The sequence below is a fragment of the Nannospalax galili genome, unplaced genomic scaffold, assembly GCF_000622305.1.
Source record: "Nannospalax galili isolate Female #2095 unplaced genomic scaffold, S.galili_v1.0 scaffold761, whole genome shotgun sequence".
NCBI lineage: Eukaryota > Metazoa > Chordata > Mammalia > Rodentia > Spalacidae > Nannospalax > Nannospalax galili.
In genome coordinates, this window is record NW_008346389.1 from 449813 (window position 1) to 476682 (window position 26870).

The 26870-nt window shown below is 39.7% G+C and overlaps 1 protein-coding gene across 3 annotated transcripts in view; it reads left to right on the forward strand.

Annotated features, from left to right (window-relative positions):
• CUNH9orf135 (chromosome unknown C9orf135 homolog) overlaps positions 1-26870 on the forward strand; it is a 112974-nt gene that overhangs the window by 30349 nt on the left and 55755 nt on the right. For 2 of the 3 annotated variants that reach the window (XM_029568149.1, XM_029568148.1), the window contains exon 1: positions 5879-6150. The exons of the other annotated variant lie outside the window; for it this stretch is intronic. In XM_029568149.1, the coding sequence (XP_029424009.1) occupies positions 5996-6150 (155 nt within the window). In that variant the 5' untranslated portion in view covers positions 5879-5995. Of the gene's footprint in view, positions 1-5878; positions 6151-26870 lie in introns of those variants that run through there. 3 annotated transcript variants of the gene reach the window in all.

Genomic DNA, 26870 nt, shown 5'->3' on the forward strand with positions numbered 1-26870 from the left:
TGGTCCAGGCTCTTCTGGCTTTCATAATTTGCATTGGTAAGTCCACTGCAATTCTGATGGGCTTTCCTTTATATGTGAATTGTGTTTCTTTTGCTGCTTTCAGTATTCATTCTTTGTTCTGTACATTTAGTGTTTTTACTGTGATATCATGTGGGGAGTTTCTTTTCTGGTCCTGTGTATTTGGTGTTCTATGTGCTTCTTGTATTTGTGGGGATGTCTTTCCTTAATTTTGGGAAATTCTCTTCTACCATCCTGTTTAAGATCTGGTCAATACCATTAACCTGAAATACTTCTCCTTCCTTTGCCTATGATGCGTAGATTTGGTCTTTTCATGGTGTTTGTGTGGTTTGAATGAAAATGTCCCCCATAGGCTCCAAGTAGTTGGACATTTTGTGCCCAGTTGGTGGTGCTGTTTTGGGAGGTCTTAGAAGGTGTGGCTATCTTGGAGGAAACACATCACTGGGAGTGGGCTTAGAGAGTTTTTAAGCCTTGCTGGATCTCCAGTTGCTCTCTTGCTTCCTGTGCCTGTTTGATGATTTGGAGAGCTTAACTTCTGCTGCTCCTGCTCCAGTCGCCTCCAGCCACCATGTCTCCCCACCATGATGGGCTGTAATTCCCCTGGAACTGTAAGCTCAAATATACTCTTCCTTTTATAAGGTGTTTTGGTCAGCGTTTCTATCACAACAACAGAAGAGTGACTAAAACAGTGTCCCACATCTCTTGAATATTCCATTCCTGTGTTTTTAAAATTTTTTTCATAGTCTACTTGAGTGGTTCAGTTCTTCAACTTTATTCTCCAGTGTTGATATTCTGTTTTCTATTTCATTCATTCTGGTGATGAGGTTTTCCCCCTGTTGTTTCAAGTAGGCTTATTGAGTTTTTTAGTTCCTTCTTCATTTCTGCCTGAGTTTTCGTCAATGTTTCTATCTCTTTTGTGAATTCATTCAGAAGTTTATCCCTATCTTCTTTTAGTTCTTTGATTTGTTTGTGTGTTTTTTAAATTTTTTGAATTCCTTGATCATGTTTATGATTGTTCTTTTAAAATCTGTATCCTAGGGGGTTCTCCTTGTAGAACTCTTCTACAGGACTGGTAGAGTTTGGTGGGGACATAGTGTTTTGGCTTTCTATTTTATTATTTTTTCATCGTGATTTTGGCATGTGAATTTCTTTTGTTGTTTGTGGTTCTGATATAAAAATAAGTTGGAGTTTGCTTCTGTTTGTATTATCAGGGTGCCTTGGTCCGTTTCTTCTTGGTTATGTAGTGCTGGTTGGTTGAGGTTTCAGGTTCTCTCAGGTTTTATTTTGAAGGGAACTGATGGCTTCAAATCAGTTACTCAGGAGCTTCCAAAGAAGCCCAAGTCAGGTTCCAGTCAAGTACACTCAGGCTTCCTTCTAAGGTTTAGACCCTTATTATCGGGAACTCAGAGCAAAATTTGGAACAGTCTCTAAGGGAGGGCTGATTTTGGGACTCTCAAGTAGTTTGCTGAGTTCTCAGCCCCTATGCCGGAGGAAGGCCAGAACAGGCTCTCTCTGGTGGTCAGCTGCAATCTCAGCCACCACTCAATGGAGGTTGTAACAGGCTCTCTCCAGCTGTCTGATAAGATCTCAGCCTTATCCTACCAAAGGACAGAGGTTGGTTCAGGAGACTTGGGAGGGGCCTCATGTAATCCCAGTTAGGGGGTTGGGTATGGCAGGATTTGGGGAAGCTCACCACCACATGGAGGCATGATCCAGGTGCTCTCAGGTGCCCTGATTTCTCAGCCCCCATGCCAGAGGGAGGCCGTAACAGGCACTCTTTGGCAGTCTCAGGAAATACCATCTTAATTGTGGGTGGGACCATTTTCTGGAAATGGGTGTATGTGTGATCCTGGACTGTGTGAAATGGAGAGGGCAAGCTGTGCATACATTTATTCTTTCCTCTGTTCCTGATGACAGATGAGATGTGAGCAGCTCTCTCAAGCTTCTGCTGCTGTGACTTCCCTGTTATGATGGACTGTGACCTGGAACTGTGACCTGAAGTAAACTGTTTCTCCTCTAAATTTCTTTTGTCAGGGTATTTATCACAGAAACAGGAAAGGAAACTAAAACATACATTGAATTTTTTTTTAAGTTTGCTGTTGTTGTCATGCTCAATTCTTTTTGACAGGCTTTTCAGGGGTCTGACCAAACAAAGAAATTTAGGGCTGAGTTGTAGCTCAGTGGTAGAGTGCTTGCCTAGGAGGCCCTTCAGCATAAGGAGAGGGCTGAAAAGGGGCTGATGTCAATAGACGGCATTACTGTAAGCTGTATGCTTCATTGGCTGGGAGAAGTTTGAGGTAAACTGGAGCAACTCAAGTATGTTGAGGATCAGTTTATAAAACTTCACTTTTATAAACCACAAATCTTATTTATAGCCATGAAAAGATTATATATGAGTACAAAACCAACCTGTGCACCGATAACACATTAAATTTTTTTCCTATTATTTTTCTGATTCAAACTACTAAATTTTGTATTAAACATGATTACAAGTCATCTCATGGAATTCCTTTTAATTGTGGTATTTTATAGAACTGTAAAGAAGAGACAATTCACAGAACTAGCATTTTTTTGTCTTCTGTTTTGACTCTTTTGTAGGACCAGCTCAGAAAAAGAAGGAAAAATATGATTAAAAGATATTCATTAAAAGGACCGGTAAAGAGATTTGGTTTAAGAGTGGTATATTTTGGGACTTAGCAGTTAAGAGCACTAGCTGCTTTTGCAGAAGACTTGAGTTTGATTTCCAGCACCCACATGGCCCCCAACTCCATTTTTAGGGAATCCGATGCCCTCTTCTGACCTCCACGGGCATTGCATGACACAGGTGCACCTACCTACATAAGCAATACACTCATACACATAAACTTATTACACAAGGGTGTATTTAGGGAACTACACTGAAATGATATACATAAAGCCCAGATGCAATAATAATAGTAGCAGTAACTGAACCTGAGGAAGGAACACCTATTAGATATTGTTTTACCTGTATCTGGTGTATTTGCTAGGTAATTCTCACAAAGACCTTTGATAATAACTTCTGTTCTGCCCTATTTTATTGATAAAGAGTCCCAGAACTCAGGAGGTAGAGACAGGCAGACCTCTGTGAGTTTGAGGCCAGCCTGGACTTGTCTCAAAAAGAGAGAAAAAAAAGGACATAATGCTCTAATGTATACAAAGATGTAACTATATATCAGATATCAGAGCTAATTCCCCACATCCTGGTACAAGGATAATGGAAAACAATTAGTAGACATTGAGGATAATAAACCTTAGGAAGGTTAATACTAACAGGAAAAAAATAGGGCTGGAGAGATGGTTCATTGGTTAAGAACACATATTGGATACTGGAGAAATGGCTTAGTGATTAAGATCACTGGCTGCTCTTGCAGAGGACCTGGGTTCAGTTCCCAGCGGCCACATGGTGGTTAACAACCATCCTTAACTCCATTTCCAGGGGATCTAATGCCTTCCTCTGGCCTCTGTGGATATAGTATGGATGGGTGCCCTTATGTACATGCAGGCAAAAAACTCTTATACATTAAAAATAAAAAAGAATGCATGCTGCTCTAGTGGAGGACTTGAATTCAGTTCCCAGCACCCATGTTGGGTGATTCACAACTGCCTGTAACTCCAGTTACATTGGAATCTGATCCCTCTGGCCTCCCTGAGCACTTGCACTCATGTACGTACGTACACACACACACACACACACACACACACACACACACATACACACACCTTTTTAAAAAGGAGAAAAATATAATAAAATCATATTCACAGTCAGTTTGGCTTAAGGAATGCCTAAATAAAGACTATATTTGTTTTGTTTATTTTCTGTGCTGAAAACCTTTCAAATCTCCACCAGGATACAACAGCCTCTCCCCTGAACACCTTTCAAGTTTCTGCACAGCTGTACACTGCAGAAAGAGCTTGGCTTTGGGCAGTGTGCATCTGAGTCAAATGGTATGTAAATATATATTGGTTGCACATATATGATGTTATTACCACTAGAAGTGTAAGTAAACTAAACACAGATGATAGTAATGAAGGTGTTTTTGCTGCAACAACAGATTCCACTTTCACTGGACAGAGCTAAACTTCATGCAGCTCTTAGTAACCCTCTTATAGCTAACTTTCATTTATCTTTTCATCAAAAGGAAAGGGCTAAAATAGCAGTCAACACTCTGCTACCACTTAGCTGCTGACTGAGGATTATTTATTTGTTTTCAGATAACATGGATTACTGTGACTGTGAACAAATTAGGGATCTTAACCTATTGAAGGTGACCATACCATGTACTACAAGCCACAAAAAAGCACTTAGAAGATATGTGTAATTAAATTTGTGAAATTGAATCCTGAGGGATACCTCAGTATTTGTAGAATCAATAAATCTTTTATAAATGAGTCATTTATGTATGTATGTATGTATGTATGTATGTATGTATGTATGTATGTATGTATTATTTTGGTTCTTCAAGGCAGGGTCTCCCTGTAACCTCAGCTGGCCTGGAACTTGCTATGTAGACCAGACTGGCCTCTTTCTCACAGAGTTTTACATGCCTCTGCCTCCCAGAGCTGGAATTAAAGGTACGCCCACCAAATGAATCTATTTGTAATGTGAATATCTCTTACTATTTTCTTAAGTATGAATTCTTTGTGATTTAAAAAAATTACCTTACTTGAAGTTATTATTTTTCTGATTTCATGTTTGAATCAGAAACCAAGTGACTTCCACATGCTCTGTTTGTCTTTTAAATCTGCTTTAAAATTATCTATCTATCTATCTATCTATCTATCTATCTATCTATCTATCGGTCTATCTATCTATCTATCTATCTATCTATCTATCTATTTGATGGGGTCTCACTATTTATTCCAGGCTTATCTCAAACTCACGATCCTCCCACCTCAGCCTCCTGAATTCTGGGATAATAGTAAGGTACCACCATTCTCAGATAGGTGATCTTTATGTAACTTCTGGGCTTCTGGAAGTACGTGCAAATCTAAGTCAACATAGTATTCATTTGTTCATTTGATACTGAAAGGAGGCATGTAGTAGGCACCACACTATGAATGATAGCAATGAAAAAGTCCACGGGAAGGCCCCTAAAGTGCTCAGTTAAGGGTGGAAAGAAAAATTTTAATGTGCTACATTTCTCTTTATGGAAAGATGGGGGAGCGGGGTGGGAATTACCTTCCCTTATATTACACAGCCTGTGACGTCTTGAAGGCAAGATAATCTTTTTGAAATTTCTATCCCACATACAACGCATAGCACAGTAAATGTGAAGAATTTGTGTTGTCGCAAAATGTCAGAAGAATGATGAGAACTTGGTATTTCTCTGGAGGCTGAATGCCTGCTGGGGTCCTAAACTGTGCCTAGAGGTAATTTTGTCTCTGAGATTTTTGTGTCCACCCCACAACACAATTTCATTCCCTCCGCTGCTTTTAAGGGGAGGAAGGCAGGGCCTAGCATGGTTGAGAGATGAACCAGACTTTTTGATTCTCAAACTTTCTGCTCTCTTCTAGTCAAACTTAAATAACCGTAAACAGAGGTGTAGTGGCAACGGATGATGGGCAGTCAAATGAACTTCTACATAGAGAGCTCCAACTTAGTGCTTTGGAGATGCTCAACTTCACCTTAACTGAACTTACTGCCCCATTCTTAGTTCAGGCTGGCGGACCAACGAAACTACAAATCCCAGAATGCATTTCTCCTTCCAAAGTCTGTGCTGCCTGATTGTCATCTTCACTGCATTCTGGGAAATGTAGTTTTAATCAGTAACTACAATGCGGGGAAACCAGGGTGATTAGGTTAAAGGAACCCAACCTTTCACTGACTCCGCCCCCTCCATTGACCACGCCCAGGTTGGTAGGCGACAAAGGACGCAGAATCTTGGTTCTTGTTAGGAAGAGCTAGACCTGTTCGGATGGAAATCCCTTGAGGTCGGTTCTTAGATCTAAGGCAGACATGGGGACTTTTGATAACTCATACCAGGACTGTTACGGCGACAGTAAGGAACAGTGGTATGAGCTGGGGCCCACGGACTTGATGGAGCGCAAAGGCTCCCTGACTCTCCGCTCCGGTCACAAGAAATACTCGAAGCCGGTGTTGGTGTATTCCTGGTGAGCAAACTGCTTGTAGTTCCTGAGTGCTGGAGGGGGAGGAGTAGAGAATGATGGAACAGAAGAGGGGAAGAGTAAAAAAAGAAGAAACAGTAGTGAAGAGAAAGAACAAAAGAGGAGAAAGGAAAGTGAAAGGAGAGTAAGGAAATAGAAAAGATAAGAGAGAGGAGTGGAACAGGGAAGAGAGAAAGGAAAGGGAAAGGCACAGGTGTGAAACAGTCCCTCAGCATCCCCCCAGGCTATCATTTACTTCCTCAACACCCCAGGTTATCCAGGGTTGTGTGTGCTCTTGGAAAACTGAAAGGCCTGTCATGAGGAAGACTTTGTCTCCTGGGACTATCACTGACCAAGGACTGAACACCAATTTCCCTTGAAAACCGAACTTCTCTTAATGCAGCTCTGACCTGACCTGACCCTAGGAAGCATTTGGTTTACTTCCTGTGTTTTAGGAATCACGGTTCACATTCACTTGGAATTTCTCCCTCTCTCTTTTAAAAAATTAAATATTAAAGTAGCCTATACAGCACCATTAGCGACAGCAGCACTGGAGAAAAATGGAGACTTTTGAGTCAAATTTCTGTGAGTGGTTACTTTCAGAGTATTTGTAATATTTAAGAGATGTGGAAAGACGGAAATGAAAACAAGTCACAATTTTTGTCTACTTTTTATCTTCACCTTTGATCGGAGACAAGCAACTTCAGCTTCAGCTGCTTGCACACATCCATTCCTGGACCATGTGACACTTGCCCTGTCTGTCCTGAAGACTTCCTAGAGCCTGTCTACTTTCCTACAGCTTTTTGATTTTATTTCTCATCCCTAAATGGACTTTCTGCCCTCGTTGAATTCAGTGTGAGACAGTATATTGATAGGATCCAAAGCTATGTAGAGGAAAGAGACTCTTCCTTCCACTTCCACACACAATTATGTTTATGACAGAAACAGGCTGGTGTGGGGACATAGGGACAGACAACTTCTGGGTTGGGTGGCTCAAATGAAGCAGTTTGGGTTCTTCACAGCCATACTTGCTGAGGGCAGGCATCAAGCTCTATATAGCCTTTTTTATCTTGACATATGTAGTCTTACTTCATGGCCCTCAAGTAAAACACTTAACTCTTCTGTGGACCTGTCATCCCTTAAAGATTTGGGTCATCATATACATAACCACTGTAAGTTACTGTTAGAATTTTTGCAAAGGGACAGTGCTACTGCCTGCTTCTTCATTACTGTTGCATTGAAGTTTAGTTGTAAGCACCATGACCATAAGTAGCAGAGCCACAGAAGAACAGAAACGTGAAAGATATGGAACCTGGTGAGAAAGAAAGGTAGTGGAGCACTGAAGCCATTTCAGCTATTGCTGAAAAATGTAGCATTCCACTGTTGAGTTTGGAAGGAGAATTAAATCAGCCCAGCAAATATTTATTCATAATGCACTTTACTACGTTAGGACACAGAAATAGAAGCACAAATTATCGATGTGATCATTTTTGTAAAGCACTTATTGTATCTGCAATAGTATAAATGGTCAATAATGTTTGATAGCTAACACTATTTACTATGCCACAATATAAAACCTGCGTGTTAGATAAACCTGAGCTATGTGATTTGGCAAGTGACTTGACTGCCCCAGGCCTAACTGTACCATTGTAAAATAGTGGTGATAGGATTATTGTGTGGAACATCTTTTAATGTTAAGCCTGGCATGCAGTTAACACACAAACAGTTATTTATATGCATTCAGATGCTCACTCCGAGGGATTTCATATGCTACAACAGGAGAATATAATCTTATAATCTGATTTGTGCAAAACAGATGTGTATTTGAGACAAAAGTTACCTGTGTGTGTAGTATGTTATGCATGTGTGGGTGGGTGTGTTTGTTCCAGGGTTTTGAAGGAACAATAGGGGCTCCATAGGTGAACAGAAGAGAGCAGGAAATAGAAACAACATTCCAAGAAGTAGAAAGAGCTCCCTTTGGGTGGCGAATGCAGTTGACTCTACTTGTGAATTCTATGTGTAAATTCACCTACTTGGTAATATTTATTTGCAACTCAAAATCAATACTTGAGGCACTTTTTTTTTCAACATGTACAGACACACAGGCAAAAAGGGTTAATGTTTTCACCAACATACAGGTTTCCAACTAAGGTCACATAGGCAAGGCTTTGACTTCTTTTTGCTCTCATGTTGGTCCTTTTCATGGGCTATTTAATCTCTCTCTCTTTCTCTCTCTCTCTCTCCCCCTCCCCCCTCATGATTTTTGTGTTCTCTGTTGATGATATTCAGCATGGCCTCCAGGCACCATGCTGAACCTCCAATTGCCTTATTTTATGATATGTTAAAGCTTATATTAAATTACAATACATTTTTCTAGTGATTTTTAAAATTTAATTGTTGAACATCTAAGATCTATAATGTACCATTTGGGTAACTTATCAACTGAGTATTTGAACAGTCATGTGACTGTACTTACTGGTACAAATACAACATACAACTGGGAGAAACTCTGTCTTACCTCTGATTATACAGTTTTAACGTGTGGCTTTTTCTTGGTTCTCTTTATCTGGTATGTAATAGAAGTCTGTTTGATCTCACTACACACATTGAAAACAGCAATATGCAGCAGACATGATAAAGGATGGGCATTTAGGGATATCTCTGGTCCATTAGTGGAATATGACATTGACAAAGAACCACCTCTTCCTTGCAGCTAGCGTGGCAGTGAGATAGGATCGTATCACCCTTGTCACACCTTAGTGCTTCTGCCTTTACTAGAAATCATCTTTGCCCACTCCTTCCTGTAGCATTTATGGAACCATACCATCAGATGTTTCTATTAGAAATCCGGAGTTGAGAGAAAGTTGTCTCCTGGGAAATCTATCTCCCACTCTTTGGAATTACGAGAACCAGAACAATTTAGACTTAATTTAATAAATTAATGTGAGGCTAGTTCTGTCCTTCATTTCTTCATTCATTCATTCATCCTTTTAAATCTTTTCCTTAGCCAAGTTGACATTTGGTAATAAATGATAATTTAAAGCAAAAAAAAAAAAATCTAGATCTCCATGGAGACAGATCTTGCTCTGGTCTCCGTGGTAACACTTAGTTTTAAGGACTCAGGTTAATTTTATGTATTTGTAATTTAAAATTGTTTTTCTTTCTTGCCCAAGCCTCAGACTAAAGACTGTAGGTATTTTACTTCCCCCATGCCAGTCCTCTACCTTGTAATAGGAAGAAAACAGAAAGGGAAAGGGAAACTGGAAGAAGTCACCAATGCAATACTTGTGGGGCAGGAAACCTCATTTTAAAGATTTCTACAAAAGATAATTTGGGCATAAATAGTAAATTAGAGACAAAAGGAAAACTGATATTTCTGTTAAATTCTTCACACTTTTGCCTGAATGTACTATTTGAATAGGGAGTTCATATGTATTTAAAGTTCACTACTGAATGTGGAAAACCAGTTCCAAGGGACCAGAATGTCTTAGTATATGCAAATAGAAAAGTGTCTGAATTTCTCAATTTGCTACATTACTCTTCCTGTGTTTAATCAATGATTTCTTTTTGATGCTAGCCTGCAAGTATTTAGAGTTCCTCACATCACTGAGGGCCAAGCTAGATTTATGTAGATTTCCACCAGCCAAAAATCCCATCTCTTTACATCTCCAGCACACACCACTATTAAAAAGCAAAGAGGAAATAAAGCCCCTACTAACCATGCACTACAGCATGTCTGTTGCTGAAATTCACAAGGACCTCCCTTTCTTTCATTTCTCCAACCTTAACATGGACTCAGCACCTCAGAAGAAAGCTTATTAACTCTTTATACACATTTGAAACAGGTTTAGTTATATAGTTTCCATGCATGCACTACATAATTTGAACTCAAGAGAGGAGACTTTAAAGGGGCTTTCTGGCCCTGGTGGGGAGTAACAAGAGCAAGACTTGAGACATGGAATAAAAATGCAGTGAGTGCTCAATTAGTATTTGTCAAATAAAGCAATAAATTAACAGGTAGAGGAAATAGAGACAGAACCCAAAGGGCACTGAGTGCTGGAACTCGATCTTCTTCTTTTTCTTTCCCCTTTTCCTCTTCCCGCCACCTCTTCCTCCTTCGCCTCTGCCTTTCATACTGCTTACAAAGTTCTTATTTTTAAACAACATACCAGAACACACACACACACACACACACACACACACACACACACACACACACACAGACCTCCCCAAAATGAAGAATAGCATTCAAAAATAAATCTGTTCAGCTAGGCCATTGTTGGAACTTCAGGCCCCTGCATCATATATTTTCATAAGACCCTGGGGTAAAAGGTACAGTATAACACAAATCCACAACAAAGGAGAAAACAAGCAAAATGCCAGCTGCCCTCGGTCTCTGTCTTGCCACCATGCCTTCCTTGTAGTGCTCAACTGTGTCTCCTCACACTGGCAAACAAAACAAATATCCTGCTTTAAGTTGCATTTTGTCAGGTATTTGTTCACAACCATGAGAAAAGCAATTAATCCAATAGAGAAGAGTTACAAACAGGAGCTGAACTTGTACCAATCCTACTTGCAATACATGACACACAGAGACTGACAGATACCAAGGGGGATTTTGAGTTAATGTAGGGACGAGTGGTATTTATACTTTAAAAGAAGTATTTTTATTATAAAAGTTCAAATTGCAATATCATGTGGGCATTTATTATGACATAATAGTAGACCGAGACCATGGAAACATCTACTATCTAGTGGATAGCAAAACTCAAAATTTGCATACTGGTGGGTGTGATGGTGCATGCCTGCACTGCTAGCACTTGGCAGGCTGGGGCAGAAGGATTGCCATGGATTCAAGGTCACTCTGGGCTACATAAGAGGCTCTGTTTCAAGAAACCAAAAATTAAAGTCAAAATCTGCATACAATTCAGATGCATATATAGAATTTGCTTTCTAAAACTTATCTTCATAGCTTTTCAACTACAGAAAAATTTGAACATGCCAGTTAAAGCTCATCTTTACCTCTCTAAGTTTGAACAGCTTGTTTTAGTTCGAATAGTCCATTTCAGGACAGTGCCCACTCTTTCCAGGTCCTTCCTCTTCCACATTCTCCTTTTCCTGCTGCCATCTGTGTATGTGTGTGTGTGTGTGTGTGTGTGTGTGTGTGTGTGTGTGTGTGTGTGTGGTGGGGGAACCAGGGTTATGTGGTATGTGGTAGGCTTCCAGACTGTGTGTAGGCCCTTGTCCTTGCTCACCTCACTCTGGTCCTATTGCTCTGCCTGCTGTGGGTCAGTTTATTCTGTTTTGAGGCCTTAGTGTCTCTCCTTACAGATGTACCCCCACCTTGGCTCTTGCTGGTTCTGCACATCCCTGTGTTAAGCTCTGAATAAGACCTGTCACCCCACAGCTACTGGTGGGTCACTTTGCCCCTCAGTGTGGTGGTCTGCAGCTCACCCGCTAACACTCCACTCTGCTCCTGAGGGCCTACACGTACTCCGGTGTGTTAACATTTCACATCATTGTGGCCAAATATGTAACAGAAGCAAAATAAGGAAGGATTTGTTTTGGTTCTAGGTTCAGAGGCTTCAGTTTGTCATGAAGGGGATGGCATGGTGGCTTAAGTAGCGGGAACTTGAGGAAACTGTTCACATTTGAAGCAGAGTTGACTGTAACCCTCAAGGACCCCCCCCCCAAGGATCCACTTCCTCCAGCCAGGTCCTGCACACAGTTCCTTCAACGTCCCCAAACAGAGCCAACAGTAGGGGTTCAAGTGCTGAAACACAGGACCCTGTAGGGACATTTCACATTCATGACATCTGGGTTGCTTAGGATAATTCCCACCTGTTGGCCTAGATATATCAAAAGTCCCTTTTCACTTTCACCAGTGCTTCAGAAGATAAATTACAAGGCCACTCTACTTGGGAACTTCCAGCTTAAAGAAATTGGTTTGTATTTTTCAACAACGCCTGACTCTTAAATATCTCACTCAGGACTCAAATTTCTAATTTATTCAGTGAGAAGTTAATTAGTAATGCTTTACTATTTATCATATTTCTTGTGAAACAATCCTTATTCTCCCCAAGAAAAATGTGGATGCTTTCAATTTATTAGAGCAAAAGGTATTTTAAAGGTCATTCAGCAAAGTATGAAGTTTAACATTGGAAATACAATTTCCTTATAAGTAGGTTTTAAAATGATTGTGTTTGGATGGAACTGTGAAATAAGCCAGAGTTGGAAAAGGAAATATCATTCTTTCTCAGGATGTTTTTTTAATAATAAAAAAGGCATGAAAGCAGAAGGGAGACTATTTGGGATCCGGAAGGGGATCAGTGGGGGTGAGGAGGGAGTGAGAAGAGATCGGGCCTCAGTATGGTCAGATTGCTTGTCATACATGCATGAAAATATCACAATGAAAGCCATTATTTTGTACAACAAGTGTATACTAATTAAAGAGTGAGCATGTTTTACATCTGTTCTTTGGTTAAACAATAAGTGACTTCATCAAAAGGATATTTGGTGCATAATACGACAAAATATTTATTACTAGGCACAGGAAAACAGACTGTTTATTCTTTTCTCTTTTTTTCTCTCTGCTCCATTACATTTTCCATAAAGAACATGTATTGTTTTCATAGTAAGAATAAAGTAAAATTACTTTTAAAAACTGATAGCACTTTCTAGAGCTTTGCCTGTGAAGCAAACATTTTCTAAGTGAACAGAGTATAGACACATTAATTTTCTCTTGTTTGGAGTTCTGACTCACTCTAAATAGCTTATTGTGAATCTTTTAAAATATCTTTTTAATTGCTAGTTTTCTCTGGGTGCTGTGCTCATTCACTTGGCTCACCCACACGTTCCTTCTCCTCTGTGTTCTATAGCTGTGGCCCCTATGCCACAGTTATTTTAAATTTAGTCTTATGCTTTCATTACTCAATAAACTTGTGTTACTCACAGTTGCTTTTTGAATGGAGTAGCTTTGGTTGAAGAAGCATTTTCTTTTATAATTAAAAAAAATTTTTATTTAATAATCACGTGATTAGAAGAAGCATTTCATTACATCTTTAACATATTCAGTGATGCATTCCAGAGCAAGGATACATCTCTTTCAAAAGTGGCTGTAAATTTTTAGGTTCACAGTTGAATTAATACAGTTATACAATATTGAACTAGCACAAACCCTGTAAGACATAAAATTGAATGAATTTTTACCCTTTAAAGAAGATCTCCATTTCATTTTAAAATATGCTGTCATAATTTTTTTGAGATAAAATTCAAGAGACCTCTTTACGCCTTGATTAGTTTTTTCAATGCTATTCTCTTATAGAACTCCAATCAAATGCTTTCCCAGAAAACTGTTGGCTATAGAATTGTGAAGCTATCACCTTTGTGTAAAAGTTTGTTTTATTAGGTGACGTTTGTGAGAACAAAATAGTTTTGCGTGCAGAATTGTTATGGTTTGAATATGAAGTTGTCGGCCCCAACCCCTCAGGATCATTTTGAAACACTTGGTTCCCAGCAGGTGGTCCTCTTTTAGGAGGTTTGGGGGACTCTAGGAGGTGACTTATCTGGAGGAAGTAGGTCCCTGGTTGCTGGTCCTTGCTTCTCCCTGCACTTTCCTGTCTCTTTCTTAGTTTCCAGTCTGTGATGAGCTGAAGAAGCCCCTTCACCACTCGCTCTCCCTGCCATAATGTTCTGCCCAAGTGCTCGGTGCCAAGCGACCGCAGACTGAAGCTCAGAAACTGTGAGCAGAATACATAATTCCCGTAAGTTGTTTATGTCAGTCATTGTGTCACAGGGACAAAAAAAATTAACACAGAGATGAGCCATGAAAGATAGAGAACAGGCATATTGCCAAGTGGGTACAGTTGAAAGAAGAGATCATTTCTATACAAGAGAAATCTGCCTCCAGCCACCTTCCCACCTTCATGACCATCTCCTAGTTGAGCTAAGGATCCACCAGTGGCCCCCTCATCATCATCATGCCCTTGTGATCTTGCAGAGAGTGTCAAACCCATTTTCAAAAAGCCTTTTCTTTTTTACATTGATGATCTCTTTCTAGGTGAAGGTATTAGGGTGGAGGAAGAGATAAAAAGTGTGCAGTTTAGTAGTATTTTGATAAGAAGAGGTACCAGCTGCAGACATCCACATATTCCAGCTCAGGGCTCAAACTTTTTATAGCACTAGAACTAGTACTAACTAAACGTCTCTAGAGTCACTCATCCTTTACATCATTTTGTGTGTTACTGGTCAGCTCTCTTTTGGTTATAAATGGCAGACAGCCTGCAGTAGTCTAAGTAAGTAGAATGTATTAACCCATGATATTCATGGATGGTTGGTCACCAGGTAAGAAGGGGAGAGGAACAGCTGGACCTTAGGAACAACAGGAAAAAGAGATACTGCCAATTCTTACTTCATTCTGGCCCTCTTCCTCATTTATGTGTTTGCTTTATCTTACCTTGGAAGACTAAAGGAAACATGGCAGCTGAAGTTGGAGTTTATAATTTACATCTCCATTCCAAAAAGAAAATTTGGTTTTACTATAGTTTCAGCTCCAAATTTAAAAATCCTAGTTTAGATGACTGTCCCCGGGCCAAGTGTATTTTGGAGGTCATCTGACTGGACAAGATCAAATGGAAGCATGGTGCCTTCTCCTGTAGCCATGGAGATATATCCAGGAGAAAGAAGATGTGCTGAGCTGGTGATCCCAGAGAGACTCTTCTTCAGAAGGATCCCAAATTCCATGCACTCACTTTTATAGCAAAAACTTAGAATATACCACATTAATATATTGAGGATATTTCTACATTTACTGGTTTCTGTTGTTGTTGTTGTTGTTATTGGTCATTTGTTTTTTAAAACCGGTCTCCCTGTAGCCCCAGCTGGCCTGGAATCACTATGCAGACCAGGCTGGTCTCAATCTCACAAAGATCTGTCTGCTTCTGCCTTCAAAATGCTGGGATTAAGGTATATGCCATCATGCCTGGCTTTAGGGTTATTTTTACTTTAAACTTCCCTTCCATGCTAAACTGCACCATCTCAGTTAAGGCTTTAAAAAAAAATGACCTTAAATATAACAAACAACAAAAAGAACACTAGGTCAATACATTTTTCTGGAGCTTTGAAAAAGTCATGAGTAAATCTGAATATTGTGATCATTTTTTGATAGATACTAATCTTTTATTGCTCTGCTTATTTCATTTTGAAATACAATTATGTTTTAATGTTATTAGTCACACTGTGTACTTTCTTTTTAAAATTTAACTAAGCTTTGATACATTAGCAAAGATAATTGATTGGCAGAAATGTATTTCTTTGGTAAGATATTAGATCCCTAATCAGATTATTAAAAGTTTAATTAAATGGAAGAATTACTATAATTATACTTATTTCTAAATAAATTTTAGTGTGAATAATTTGGTCTCCTACTGTAGAAAGTAATAGGAAGATTATTTTGAAATTAAAATGTAAGACCGAATAACTAACTTGTCAAATTTTTGACAAGCCAGTAACCACAGCACTCTGAAGCAGGAGGATTCAAAGTTCAAGGCCAGCCTGGCTGCATAGCAAGGTCTTGTCTGAAACAAACAAGCAAACAAACATACAAATAAAACAAAATGTGATCCCGAGTGAGATGCATAGAGGAATGCCACATAATGATTGTTGAGTCCTTTATTAATAGGCAGTCAGAAACGGAGCTAATGCCTCAAAGAACTTTTGACTCCAGGCAGAAGCAGAGCAGGGTTTATAAAGCTCATCTGTGTCTCACAATGCCCACGGAGGTCAGAAGAGGCCGTTGGATCCCCTGGAACTGGAGTTAAGGACAGTTGTTAGCTGTTCCTCTGCAAGAGCAGCCAGTGCTCTTAACCACTGAGCCATCTCTCCAGCTCCTAAATGCCTGCATGTATGTAAGTGCACCATATGTGCAATGCCCATAGAAGCCAGAGAGAAGGTTGGATTCTCTGGAACTGGTGGAACTGGAGTTACAAATGGTTGTTAATCTCCATGTGGGTGCTGGGAATTGAACCCAGATCTTCTGTAAGAGCAGCAAGTATTCAAACCACTGAGCCATCTTTCCAGTCCCATTTTTTTTTTTTTTTTAAGATAGGGTCTCCTTGTACTTCACCTGGCCTGGAACTTGCTCTCACAGAGATTCCACCCACCTCCTCCTCTGGGATTAAAGGCATGCATCACCACACCCAGTCTCCAATGAGTTTTATTAGGGTTACTTACAGGTCTTGGACAAGTGATTACTTACAGGAACCTACACTCCTCTAGTGGCTATAGCACTGATAAAAATATCTCTTTCTTTCCTAGTGACCATCAAGGGCTATACCTACTCAGGGAGGGGTGGGGACTTGTGAGCCCTTCTCCCATAACTACCATTAGCTATCGTTGGGGTCCTTGGGTCCTTGGAGTGGAGGGCTTAAGGACCTGTCTCCTCACCTTGACAGGATGTTGATGGGTACAGTTTAGCTGGTAATCACAACTGCTATGGGATCAAGGGTACAACAGCGATGTTACATTCCAAGGACAGCATTCTATCTCACTCCACTCCTTCCTTCAGATCTTACATTCTTTCTGTTCCATCTTCTGTGATGTTACTTGAGCCCTGGAGTGGGTGATATAAAAGTCTCAGGGATGGATGAGCATTTAAATGTTTCTTATTCTTTGCCCTTTGACCAGTTATGAGTCTCTGCAGTTACCACTGAAGAGCTTGGGATTTTGACATCTTGTATTCCCAGAAAAGGAGGAGAAGCTGCATTGGTGAGCACAATGTCTGCCATACATGGAGAAACCGTCTTGTATAACTCTCTTCCTAAGGTGGGCTCTGGGATAGACTTTTATCCCTCCAAACCTGAAGTCCTTGAACTTCTGGCCTTACCGCCATTCCCCAGGAGCAGTGCTGGCAAACAACTGAGGGTAGACTTGAGTCTTTAAGGTTCTTCCTGCTCTTCTCGTCACATGCTTTCATTCAAAAATTGACCTGGAAATTCATAATTGGATTTTCAGCTCCTAAAAGCTACCATTACATTAGAAAATTTCTAAAATGTGTTTTACCTAGTATTTTTTCTGTGTTAATGGTCAAGTGAGATTCAGTTCCGTCAGTGCTTTGCAAGTTCCCACCTGTGGGCTACCTCATTGCTGAGCCCTCCTTCTGCAACCTCTGCTCTGCACATTTCTGCTTGGCTCACACTGCGTCTTCACTGCGTTTGGTAGTCTTTGCACTCGGCATAACACGGAGCTCAGGGCTCCTGTTTTTGCCAAAAAATTAGTTCACTTTTTCTTTTTCTTTTTTTTCTGTTCTTGAATGATTTCTCATAAGGGAAAAATGTACTTTATTATAGCTATGTTTGTAATGAAAGTCTGTTTAAATTCTAAATCCTGTTTACAAGTGAATAGTATTTATTTCTAATGTAAATAAAATGAATCACTCTGCAACCAAGTAACCTTGTATTATCCACTCAGTGTGCTTAGCTCATGGAATCACAGAAATGAGCACTAAAATGGGCTCATTTAATATAATTGGGTGGTATTTTCTAGGGTAATAGCAAGATCACAGGCATGGGGGCTACATGGAGAAGCAGATGCTTGTTTGCTCCTTGTTTTCAGCAGGAGAAGCAACTGATTTCTGAGCCAGTTAACCGTCAAAGTGCTGTTTGAACTATAGCGAATATAGAAGTCATATTTAGAGATTTCCCCTTTAGTCCCATTCTTCTACTACCCAGAGTATCTTTTTTTTTCCTTTTCATTTCTGTTTTATTTTTTCTTTTGAGACAGAGTGTTCCTGTAGCCCTAGCTGGCCTGAAACTCAATGCATAGGCCAGGCTGGCCTCAATGTGACTGAGATCCACGTGCCTCTTCCTCCCAGTTGGTGAGATTAAAGGCATTTGTCACCACACCTGGATTATTTTTTTTCTTTTTGAGACTAGGTCTCTTTCCCTGTGGCTAAGGATGGCCTTGAACTAACTCATGGTCCCCCTGCTTCATCCTTCCAAACACTGGGATTACAGGCCTGAACCACCATACCAGGCTCAGGGTGTCTCTAGCAGACTGATACAAGCTGGGTTTTGGAGATGAAGGTCAAAGAAATCCTGGGAAATATACTGGACTGTGACAAGAACTGAGGTCTGGTTGTCCAAGCACAGGGACAGACAGTCTTACCGGGTGTGAGTGGGATAGTTGTCACTGCTCCTGGTGGATGTTGTATCATGAAAGAGTGTCCCAGGTAAGATCATTAATCATGTCACCCTGCCTGATGTGTTTCTTCAGCTATTTTCTAAGTCGTGTGTCTGGTAGTCAATCAGCCTGACGTTTCCTTAACTGTTAAGATAGACAGCGCTTCCAACTGCTGTGTTCGTTTTCTTTCCTCTCAATATTCTCCATGGGACTTCCTGTTTTTGAGGATTTTCCATGAAGAAACTTTATAATAGTGATAGGTCTTGATGTACATGCCACTCAGTACACGTTGAGCGAAGAAAATGTGTATTCATTGGATGGTTTTCTTTTTAGCACAGTTTAGGCTGCAAATTTTAGGTTTTGTGGTGCATGTGTGCAAATCACATATGACATGACAGACACTGAAAAACAAAGTCTTCATCCAAACTCTGAAATGCCACTGTTCTTTCCAAGAATGTATGATTTCCTCTATGCCTTCGTCAGTTTAATGTATAAGCCACCAAATAACGCTACCATGGCATGTAAATCTTTTTGCTTATGAAATCTTAAAAAGAGGGTCGTCAAACCTCTTTACAGTGTTTGCTTCTGTTGTTTTTAAGCTTCCAAGGTGTCAGGGATAACATCTGATTCTCTAGGGTAATTGTCTTCTATAGTCTTAGCAGAGGATTATGAAACTTAATAGAAAAGATAGCTTTCTCTTCTCATCTGCGCTACATTTACATCGGAAAATACAATAGCTGACAGCATAGCTGTGGACTACATTAATAATTCTAAAGTTTAAAGTTAATATATTCTGCCATCTGGAGTCTTAACTAAACAGTTTTAACATCTTTGAAATCTGCAAAGAAAATATGTCTTTTGTCAAGCAGTGAGCTAGAATTTGGCTCCGATTTTCATTGTTCTCATGTCCAATATTGTTCAGATTCAAACCCCTTTGTAATCAGTGTGATGCATATGTATGGTGAGAGCTTTCCCTATCAGCAGGTAGATTTATAATTCCTCTGGAGGCAAGTTGGTGTTGCAAAGAACGAGCTGGCAAGTTGGTGTTGCAAAGAATGAGCTGTCTATATGCATGATCACTCCCCACCGATGGGTGCTTCTGAAGATGGAGCCAGGATACTCTTATCTTTGTGGACACGTTTGAAAGCCTTTGCTTTCAGAATTTATATTAGGGTGACAGTAACAAAATTTAGGAAGATTCAGTCAGTCAATCAATCAAGAAAGATCTAATGATCATTTACAGCATGTCAGACTGTGCTAGTTGCTGAGATCACAGAGATGAATAAAAAATAAAATCTCATAGTCTCAGGAGAAGGTGGATACATTAATCAATGACTATAAAACAGTGAAAATGTGGCACAGTGAGAAAAAAATACCAGTTTCTTTGCAAACTTCCGCCTCCCCTCTATAGACAGGAGACTACAGAAACCCTAAGTGTATCCTGTTCCCATTCCTGTGAGGAGAGTCCTATGGCCTAGCTCTACCCTTTTCTCTACTAACAGGGCTTCCTCTGTCATGGGATGGCCTGAAGGGAGCTGTGGGCCCCTGCCTTACCTGCACCTCTGGAATCATTTGTTCAGTCCTAAAACTCATATGGGATATTTGTGTGGGTTTGCTTCAGGGGTCTGAAGATCCATTTGATACAGAATCACATACCTCTCATGAGAAAAGCCCCAAGTTGTTCTCAGACAGCCCCAGAAAGTGACTCAGCCAGATCCTGCTGACAAGTTAGTGACTTGGAACTACACAGAGTCAAGTCCCAGATTCGGAAAGAGGATGGAGGTCTGAAGTGCTCTAGTTTGTAGGTGGCAGGAGGCTGTGCTCCACCTGGATCTGTGGGGCATCTGTCAAGTGTGGGGTCTGCCTGTGCTGGTCTTTGCCCTGAGCCCTTTAAAAATCATTCCAGGTAGCATTGATAACAGAGCCAGAATTCCAAGCTTCTTTTTATGTAGCTTGCAGTTGGATTCTGTCCCATCAGGCTCTCCCCATTCCTAATTCTATTTATAGTGTTAAAATATGAAATTACAACAAAGTTGGTTTAAGGATTGAATTGGATATATTTATAACTCTACAAACTAGGCAATATTTCTTCTAGGAAATAGAGCAAGTGTTCTGTTGATCATAGCAGAGGAAATTGGCTCTAAAGACAAAAAAAAAGTTGAGAAAGACAGAAACAATGAAAAGTGCATTTTGACCATTTAAAAAGTTACTTTCTTTATAGAATTAAGATAGAAGGGACTTCTTATTACATATTCTTATTACCTTCTGACTCAGGTAGACTGGGGTCCTCCTTTGTTTTAGGAAAACTGGCTTGTTTTGAAGCTCGGTTGGATTACACAGTGTTTGACACAGTGGTTTCACTCTGGTTTCGTCTGGTCTGCTGGAGTGTGGTCCAGAAAATTAGTCAAGGCAATGGCCTACTGTGAACTGTAACAGTTGTCGGAGGCTGGTGAGATGGCTCAGAGGGTAAAAGCGCTGGCTGTCAAGCCCCAGATAGGATTTCTTACAAAACAACAGCCACAGTGTTCAGCTTTGCTTGGGAGAGCAAAGACTTCAGAGTCTGTTTCTTTCTTTTTTACAAAATTAAATTTTCATGGCATATTTTCATTGTACACGGTACTAGGTTTCATAAGGATATTTTCGTATAAGTAGATAATATACTTTAGATATGATCTCCCCATACTCCCTTACCTTCTTCTTTATCTCTCTTTAGTCTCTTTTGTTCTGCTAGACAGTTTCACTTTGCTTTTATGTCATATACATATACATGATTTTATGTATCTCTATAAAATCTAAGAATCATAAATGAGAAAAAAACATTCTTGTCTTTCTGAATCTGGCTTAATTTTCTTAATGTCCAGTTGCATTCATTTTTCCTATAAACAGTGTAACTGCATTCCTTATGGATGAAAAAAGTTCCACTGCATATCTATATCACATTTTCTTTATTCCTCTGCTGTTGGACACCTAGGATGGTTCCAGAACTTAGATACTGTGCATAGTGCTGCATTAAACATTGACATGCAGTATCTCTGTGATATAGTGACTTGGAGTCCTTTGAGCAAACACCCAAGAGTGATGTAACTGGATCGTAGTGTAGATCTATTGTTAATTTTTTCACACTCTCCATACTGACTTCCATAGTCACTGGATGAGTTAGCATTCCCACCAGAAGTGTATAAGGATTCCCTTTTGTGCAAATCCTTGCCAGCACTTGTCATTTGTTTTTGTAATGATTGCCATTCTGACTGGGGTGAGATAGAATCTCAGTGTAGTTTTAATTTAGTGTAGTTTTAGTTTGTATTTCTCTGATGGCTAATGGGGTTAAAAATGTTTTCATATGTTTATTGATCATTTATATTTCATATTTTGAGAACTGTTCATGTTCATTAGCTCATTATTGATTTTGTTGTTTGATTTCCCATTTAGATTTTTGAGTTCTTTGTATACTCTAGTTGTTATTAACCCTCCTTCAGACATATAGATAGCAAAGATATTCTAGTCTTTAGGCTGCTCATCAGTTTAACAACTGTTTGCTTTGCTGTATATAACCGTTTTGACTTCTCTAGGTTCATTCGTCAGTTGTTGGTTACTCTTTGCCTACGCCTGTATCTTGGTGTTTTCTTTAAGTTTTCTTCTAATAGTTCCAGAATTTCAGGTATTACATTAAGGTCTTTGATTCCTTTGGAGTTGATTTTTGTGCAGAGTGAGAGATAGGGGTCTAGTGTCATTCTTCTACAAGTGACTATTCAGTTTTCTCAACATTATTTATTGAAGAGGGCTTTTTTCCCCCTAATTTATAATTTTGTCATTTTTGTCAAAAATTAGGTGCTTCTAACTGTGTGGGTTTATATTTGGGTCATCTGTTTTTATTCCATTGATCTACATTCCTGATTTTGTGCCAGTACCATGTTGTTGTTTATTTAATTTTATTTATTGTTTTTATTTTATGTGTATGAGTATATGTATATTGCCTACATGTATGTAAGTTGTACTTGTGTCGTGCAATGCCCAAGGAGGTCAGAAGAGGGCATTGGATCCCTTGGAACTGGAGTTATGGACAGTTGTTAGCCATCATATGGGTGCTAGGATTCTAACCTGGGTCCTCTGCAAGAGCAGTCAGTGATCTTAACTGCCAGACCATCTCTTCAGTCCCCCATGTTGCTTTTTTGTTACTATATTTGTACAACTTCACATCAGGCATGGCAGTGCCTTTGGTGTTACTCTTTTTTTTGCTAAGAACTGCTTTGGCTCTCTGGGGTCTTTAGCACTTACATAATGACTTTAAAAAAATAAAACATGGGTTTTATTTAGTATTCTAAAATAGTTGAATTTTAAAAAACAAATTACTCAATTGCTTTTCTATTTTTAAGATATTTATTTATTATTTTTATGTGCATGAATGGGTGCCTGTTAGTGCACCCATGTTGTGCAATGCCTGGAGAGGTCAGAAGAGGTCATCGGATTCCCCTGGAACTGGAGTTACTGATGGTTGCTAGCTGCCATGTGGGTGCTGGAAATCGAACCTGGGTCCTTTGCAAGAGCAGCCAGTGCTCTTAATTGCTGAGCTATCTCTCCAGCCCCTGCTTTTCTATTTTTTGATACTATTTCATATTGTGTCATAAAATCTTCATAAAAATCAAGTAAATCAAAGCAGAAAAATTTCTTGTTAAAATTTGATCTTAAGAGAAACAACTTGCCTAAGAACAAATGGTGGTTGGTTACAGAGCTAGGACAGCATCTCCTGCTTTAAGGACGCTATCAATTATTTCAGGCTAATCTTGTTCACAGACTGAGTGAAAATGCCCCTCATTTATGATTACATCGCCTTACTCTTTCCCTTCTTTATCTGGAAGCTTAGAATCAAAAGTTTCTAAAGCTTACACATTTGAAGCATAGGAGATAAGGTTTTGATATGAGTTCTGATACAACATGAAATACTTTTAGTAATTTAGTATTTACATTGTGGAATGGTTTTATCTGAAAACAATTTTTAATATCTTTTTATTAATTAAATTTGTTCTTTGATATTTTCATAGATGTATAAAATGCATTGATTAATCTTACTTCCCACCCTGCCCCTGTGATCCCTCTCTTACAAATCCTTTCCCACATCATTTTGTTTTGTTTTGTAATCCACTGAATTTGACCAAGGCGGTCTGTGTGACCATGGGTTTGGAATTATCTGTCGGAGCCTGGGGGCTCACCAGTGACTATGCAATGGAATGGCTTCCCCTCTCTCGGAATTCTTCAGTGGCCAATAGTTCAGCAGGAGGGTTAGAGCCCCCATGAGTGGGTCTCCCCTCTAAAACTGACTGTTGACAAGCCCAGTCTTGTGTATACCCAGAGCAAGTACCACAGTTGCTGTGAGTTCATGACTGCACTGACTGTGATCTGCCCAGAAGATGGGCATTTCCTAGTCTTTCTCCCTATCATCCAGCTCTTACATTCTTTCCATTTCCTCTTCTAGGATGTTCCTGGTATCTTAGAAGGGGTAATATAAATGCCTTGTTTAGGGCTGGCTACTTGTCTGTTTATGCAAATGATGGCATTGGAATTTGATGGGGATTGTATTAGATCTGTAGATTGCTTTTGGTAAGGTGGCCATTTTCTTCATGTTAATTCTTCCAGTCATGAACATGGGAGGTCTTCTCATCTTCTAATGTTTCAAAGCTTTCATTGTGGAGGTCTTCCATATCAGATTTATTCCAAGGTATATTTTTTCTTGAGGTAATTGTGAATAGGATTGTTTCTCTGATTTTTTTCTTGACATGTTTCTTATTCGTCTATAAGAAGGTTACTGATTCTTATATGTTGATTTTGTGTCCTGCCACTTTAAGAGTTTTTATCAAATCAAAGAATTTTCTGGTGGAGTCTTCGTAGTCTTTTCTGTATAGAATTTTATTATGTACAAACAAAGAAACTAGTTTCTTCCTTTCCTACTTATATTGTTTTTATTTCCATCTCCTGTTGCTCTAGCTAAGACTTCAAGCACTATATTGAATAAAAGTGGAGAAGGCAAGCCTATTTCTAAAGGAAAATTCTGGCACTGCTGGTGAGAGTCTGTAGATGGGTTCTTCTTTCTGGTATGAATTTCAGCCTGTACCTTCCCACCTGGTCTGGAAGATAAAGCTCTTAATTCAGCAGTATGGGATATTCAAATATCTTTGGCCTTGAGCTAACTGTGGACCAGCTCCCTTCAAATTCATGTCTGGATAGAGATCTATGAAAGACTATGGACCTGACCAGTGCTGGTCAGTGACAGTCTTTTAAGTAAACCAAGGTGACAAGCAGGCTGAAAAGGCAATGAAGCACATTTGTTATACTTCTAAATGTATTCAGTTTGAAGGAATGTAGGATTGTTCTGCTGAATTTTAGTGTAAGAGATCTTATTCTTAGAGGTGATAGATGACTGCTTTATTTTTCATGTTCTTTTAACAAACAAACACTTGACAGCTTTGTATGTTTTTCACCCTTCTTAGGGGGAAGTTTGCCTCATTAGGAAGCTCTCGGGTTTGGGTACTACTGATGAAAGAATCAGAGATGCGTCTATTCTAAACTGTCTCAACCATAGTGCTAATGGCACAAGTAGCCAGATATCTTTTGTTGTGGGTGACTATTTGCACATTGTAGGATATTTAGCAATGTTGTTGGCAGGTACTTGCTACATACTGGTAGCATCCTACCCTGTAACCCAGAGTCCACAATTAAGTGTCTGTTTTGTTTTGTTTTAGAGTCAGAGCCTTGTGTGTAACTTAGGCTGTCTTCATACTCTTAATTCTCCTGACTCAGTCCTGCAGCAACTTAGATTACAGGCATGGACCTCCATATTCAGCTTCAGATGCTACAGAAAGGGCCTCTAAACATCAACAAATATTTGTGTTATCTTCAGAGGCTTGGGGGTGCAGTTTGAACCCCACCCCAAAGTCTACTGAAAATTGCTAGTCTGGAACAGTAACTTTGAAATTATGGTCTCAGCCCATTAATGCATTGTGAACTCAGAGGATTAAAAGCACCATTAAAAATGAAATACAGAAGAAAGGATGATATGTTTCAATAAATGTGTTGGGAAAATTGGATATCCACATTCAGAAATTAAGACTAGACCCCAGTCTCACCAATTACAAAAACAGACTAAAAAGCTTCATGGGATAGCATGTGTCTATAGTTCCAGCATGCAAGAAGCGGAGGCAAGAAGATTAGGAGTTTGAGACCATCCTGGGCTACAAGAGACCTTGTCTCTAAATCCAAAGCAAAAGCAGCAACAAAAAATTAAAGATTTAAGTGTAACACCTGAAATTATGAACTACTAGAAGAAAATCTAGGAGAAATATTTCAAGACATTGAAATGGGCTAGGAGAGTTTTGGATAAGACCCTACAACTATAGAAAAGAAAAGCAAAACCAGACAAATTGGATTACATCAAACTAAAAGCTTCTGGACAGCAGTGGATACAGTAGGTTGAGGAGACAGCTTGCACAGTGGGAGAAAATATTAGCCAACTATTCATCTGACAGAAGGCCAATAGCCAGAAAATACTAGGAACTAAAAAAAATCTCAGTAACAAAAACCAAATAGCACAATTTATAAATAGCCACAGACACAAACAGACATTTCTCAAAAGAAGTCATACAAATAACTAACATACGCTGGGTGCTCAACATCACAGGTGGATTCATAATGGGAGGCCATAGTGAATGGGGATGTTTCTGCAGATACAGATGAGGAATAGGGTCTAGATATCAGACCTCAAGGCCCACTTGCAGTGACTCTCTTCCAATAATGATCCACCTCCTAAAAAGTTCTGCAACTTTCTGAAATACCTGGGAACCAAGTGTTCAGGCACATGAGCCTATGGGGGCATTTCGCATTCAAACCACAATTCTAGGTAATTTATAAAGGAAAGATACTTATTGGGCTTGTGGCTCTGGAGGTCGGAAGTTCAAGATCAGGTGACTACACCTGGCAAGGGCCCTAAGCTTCACCATAACATGGCAAAAAAGCAGAAGAGGAGCAGGAAGTACAGAAGAGGCCAAGTCTAAGGGTAACTTCCCCTTAGAACAGTCTGCGCTCTAGATAACTAATCCAGTCCCTCAAGAATGAGAACTCACCCAACTATTGTCAGAACTAACCCAGTAGGGAAAGGCTGTAATGCATCTAAATGACCTAATTACCTCTTACAGGCCCCATCTCCCAACACTGCCACTGAGGAAGTTTCAGAGGGGCATACTACGTTCAAATCTCACCAAGTAGAGCCTTAAAAGTTTTAGCTGAATGGACAGACTAGGTGGTTGGATGAATTTGAGTGTCCCATACACAATCCTAGCCTTGTATCCTTCAGTGGAGCCCTTTCTGAGGGATGCTTGGTGCCCACGTCCTTTATTTCATATAAGAAAGCTTTAGGAAAGCAGCTACCAGCTTTTGTTGTCAGCCACACTTCCTTTTCATTTCGTACCTCCAAATCTCTCTCTCTCTCTCTCTCTCTCTCTCTCTCTCTCTCTCTCTCTCTCACACACACACACACACACACACACACACACACACACACA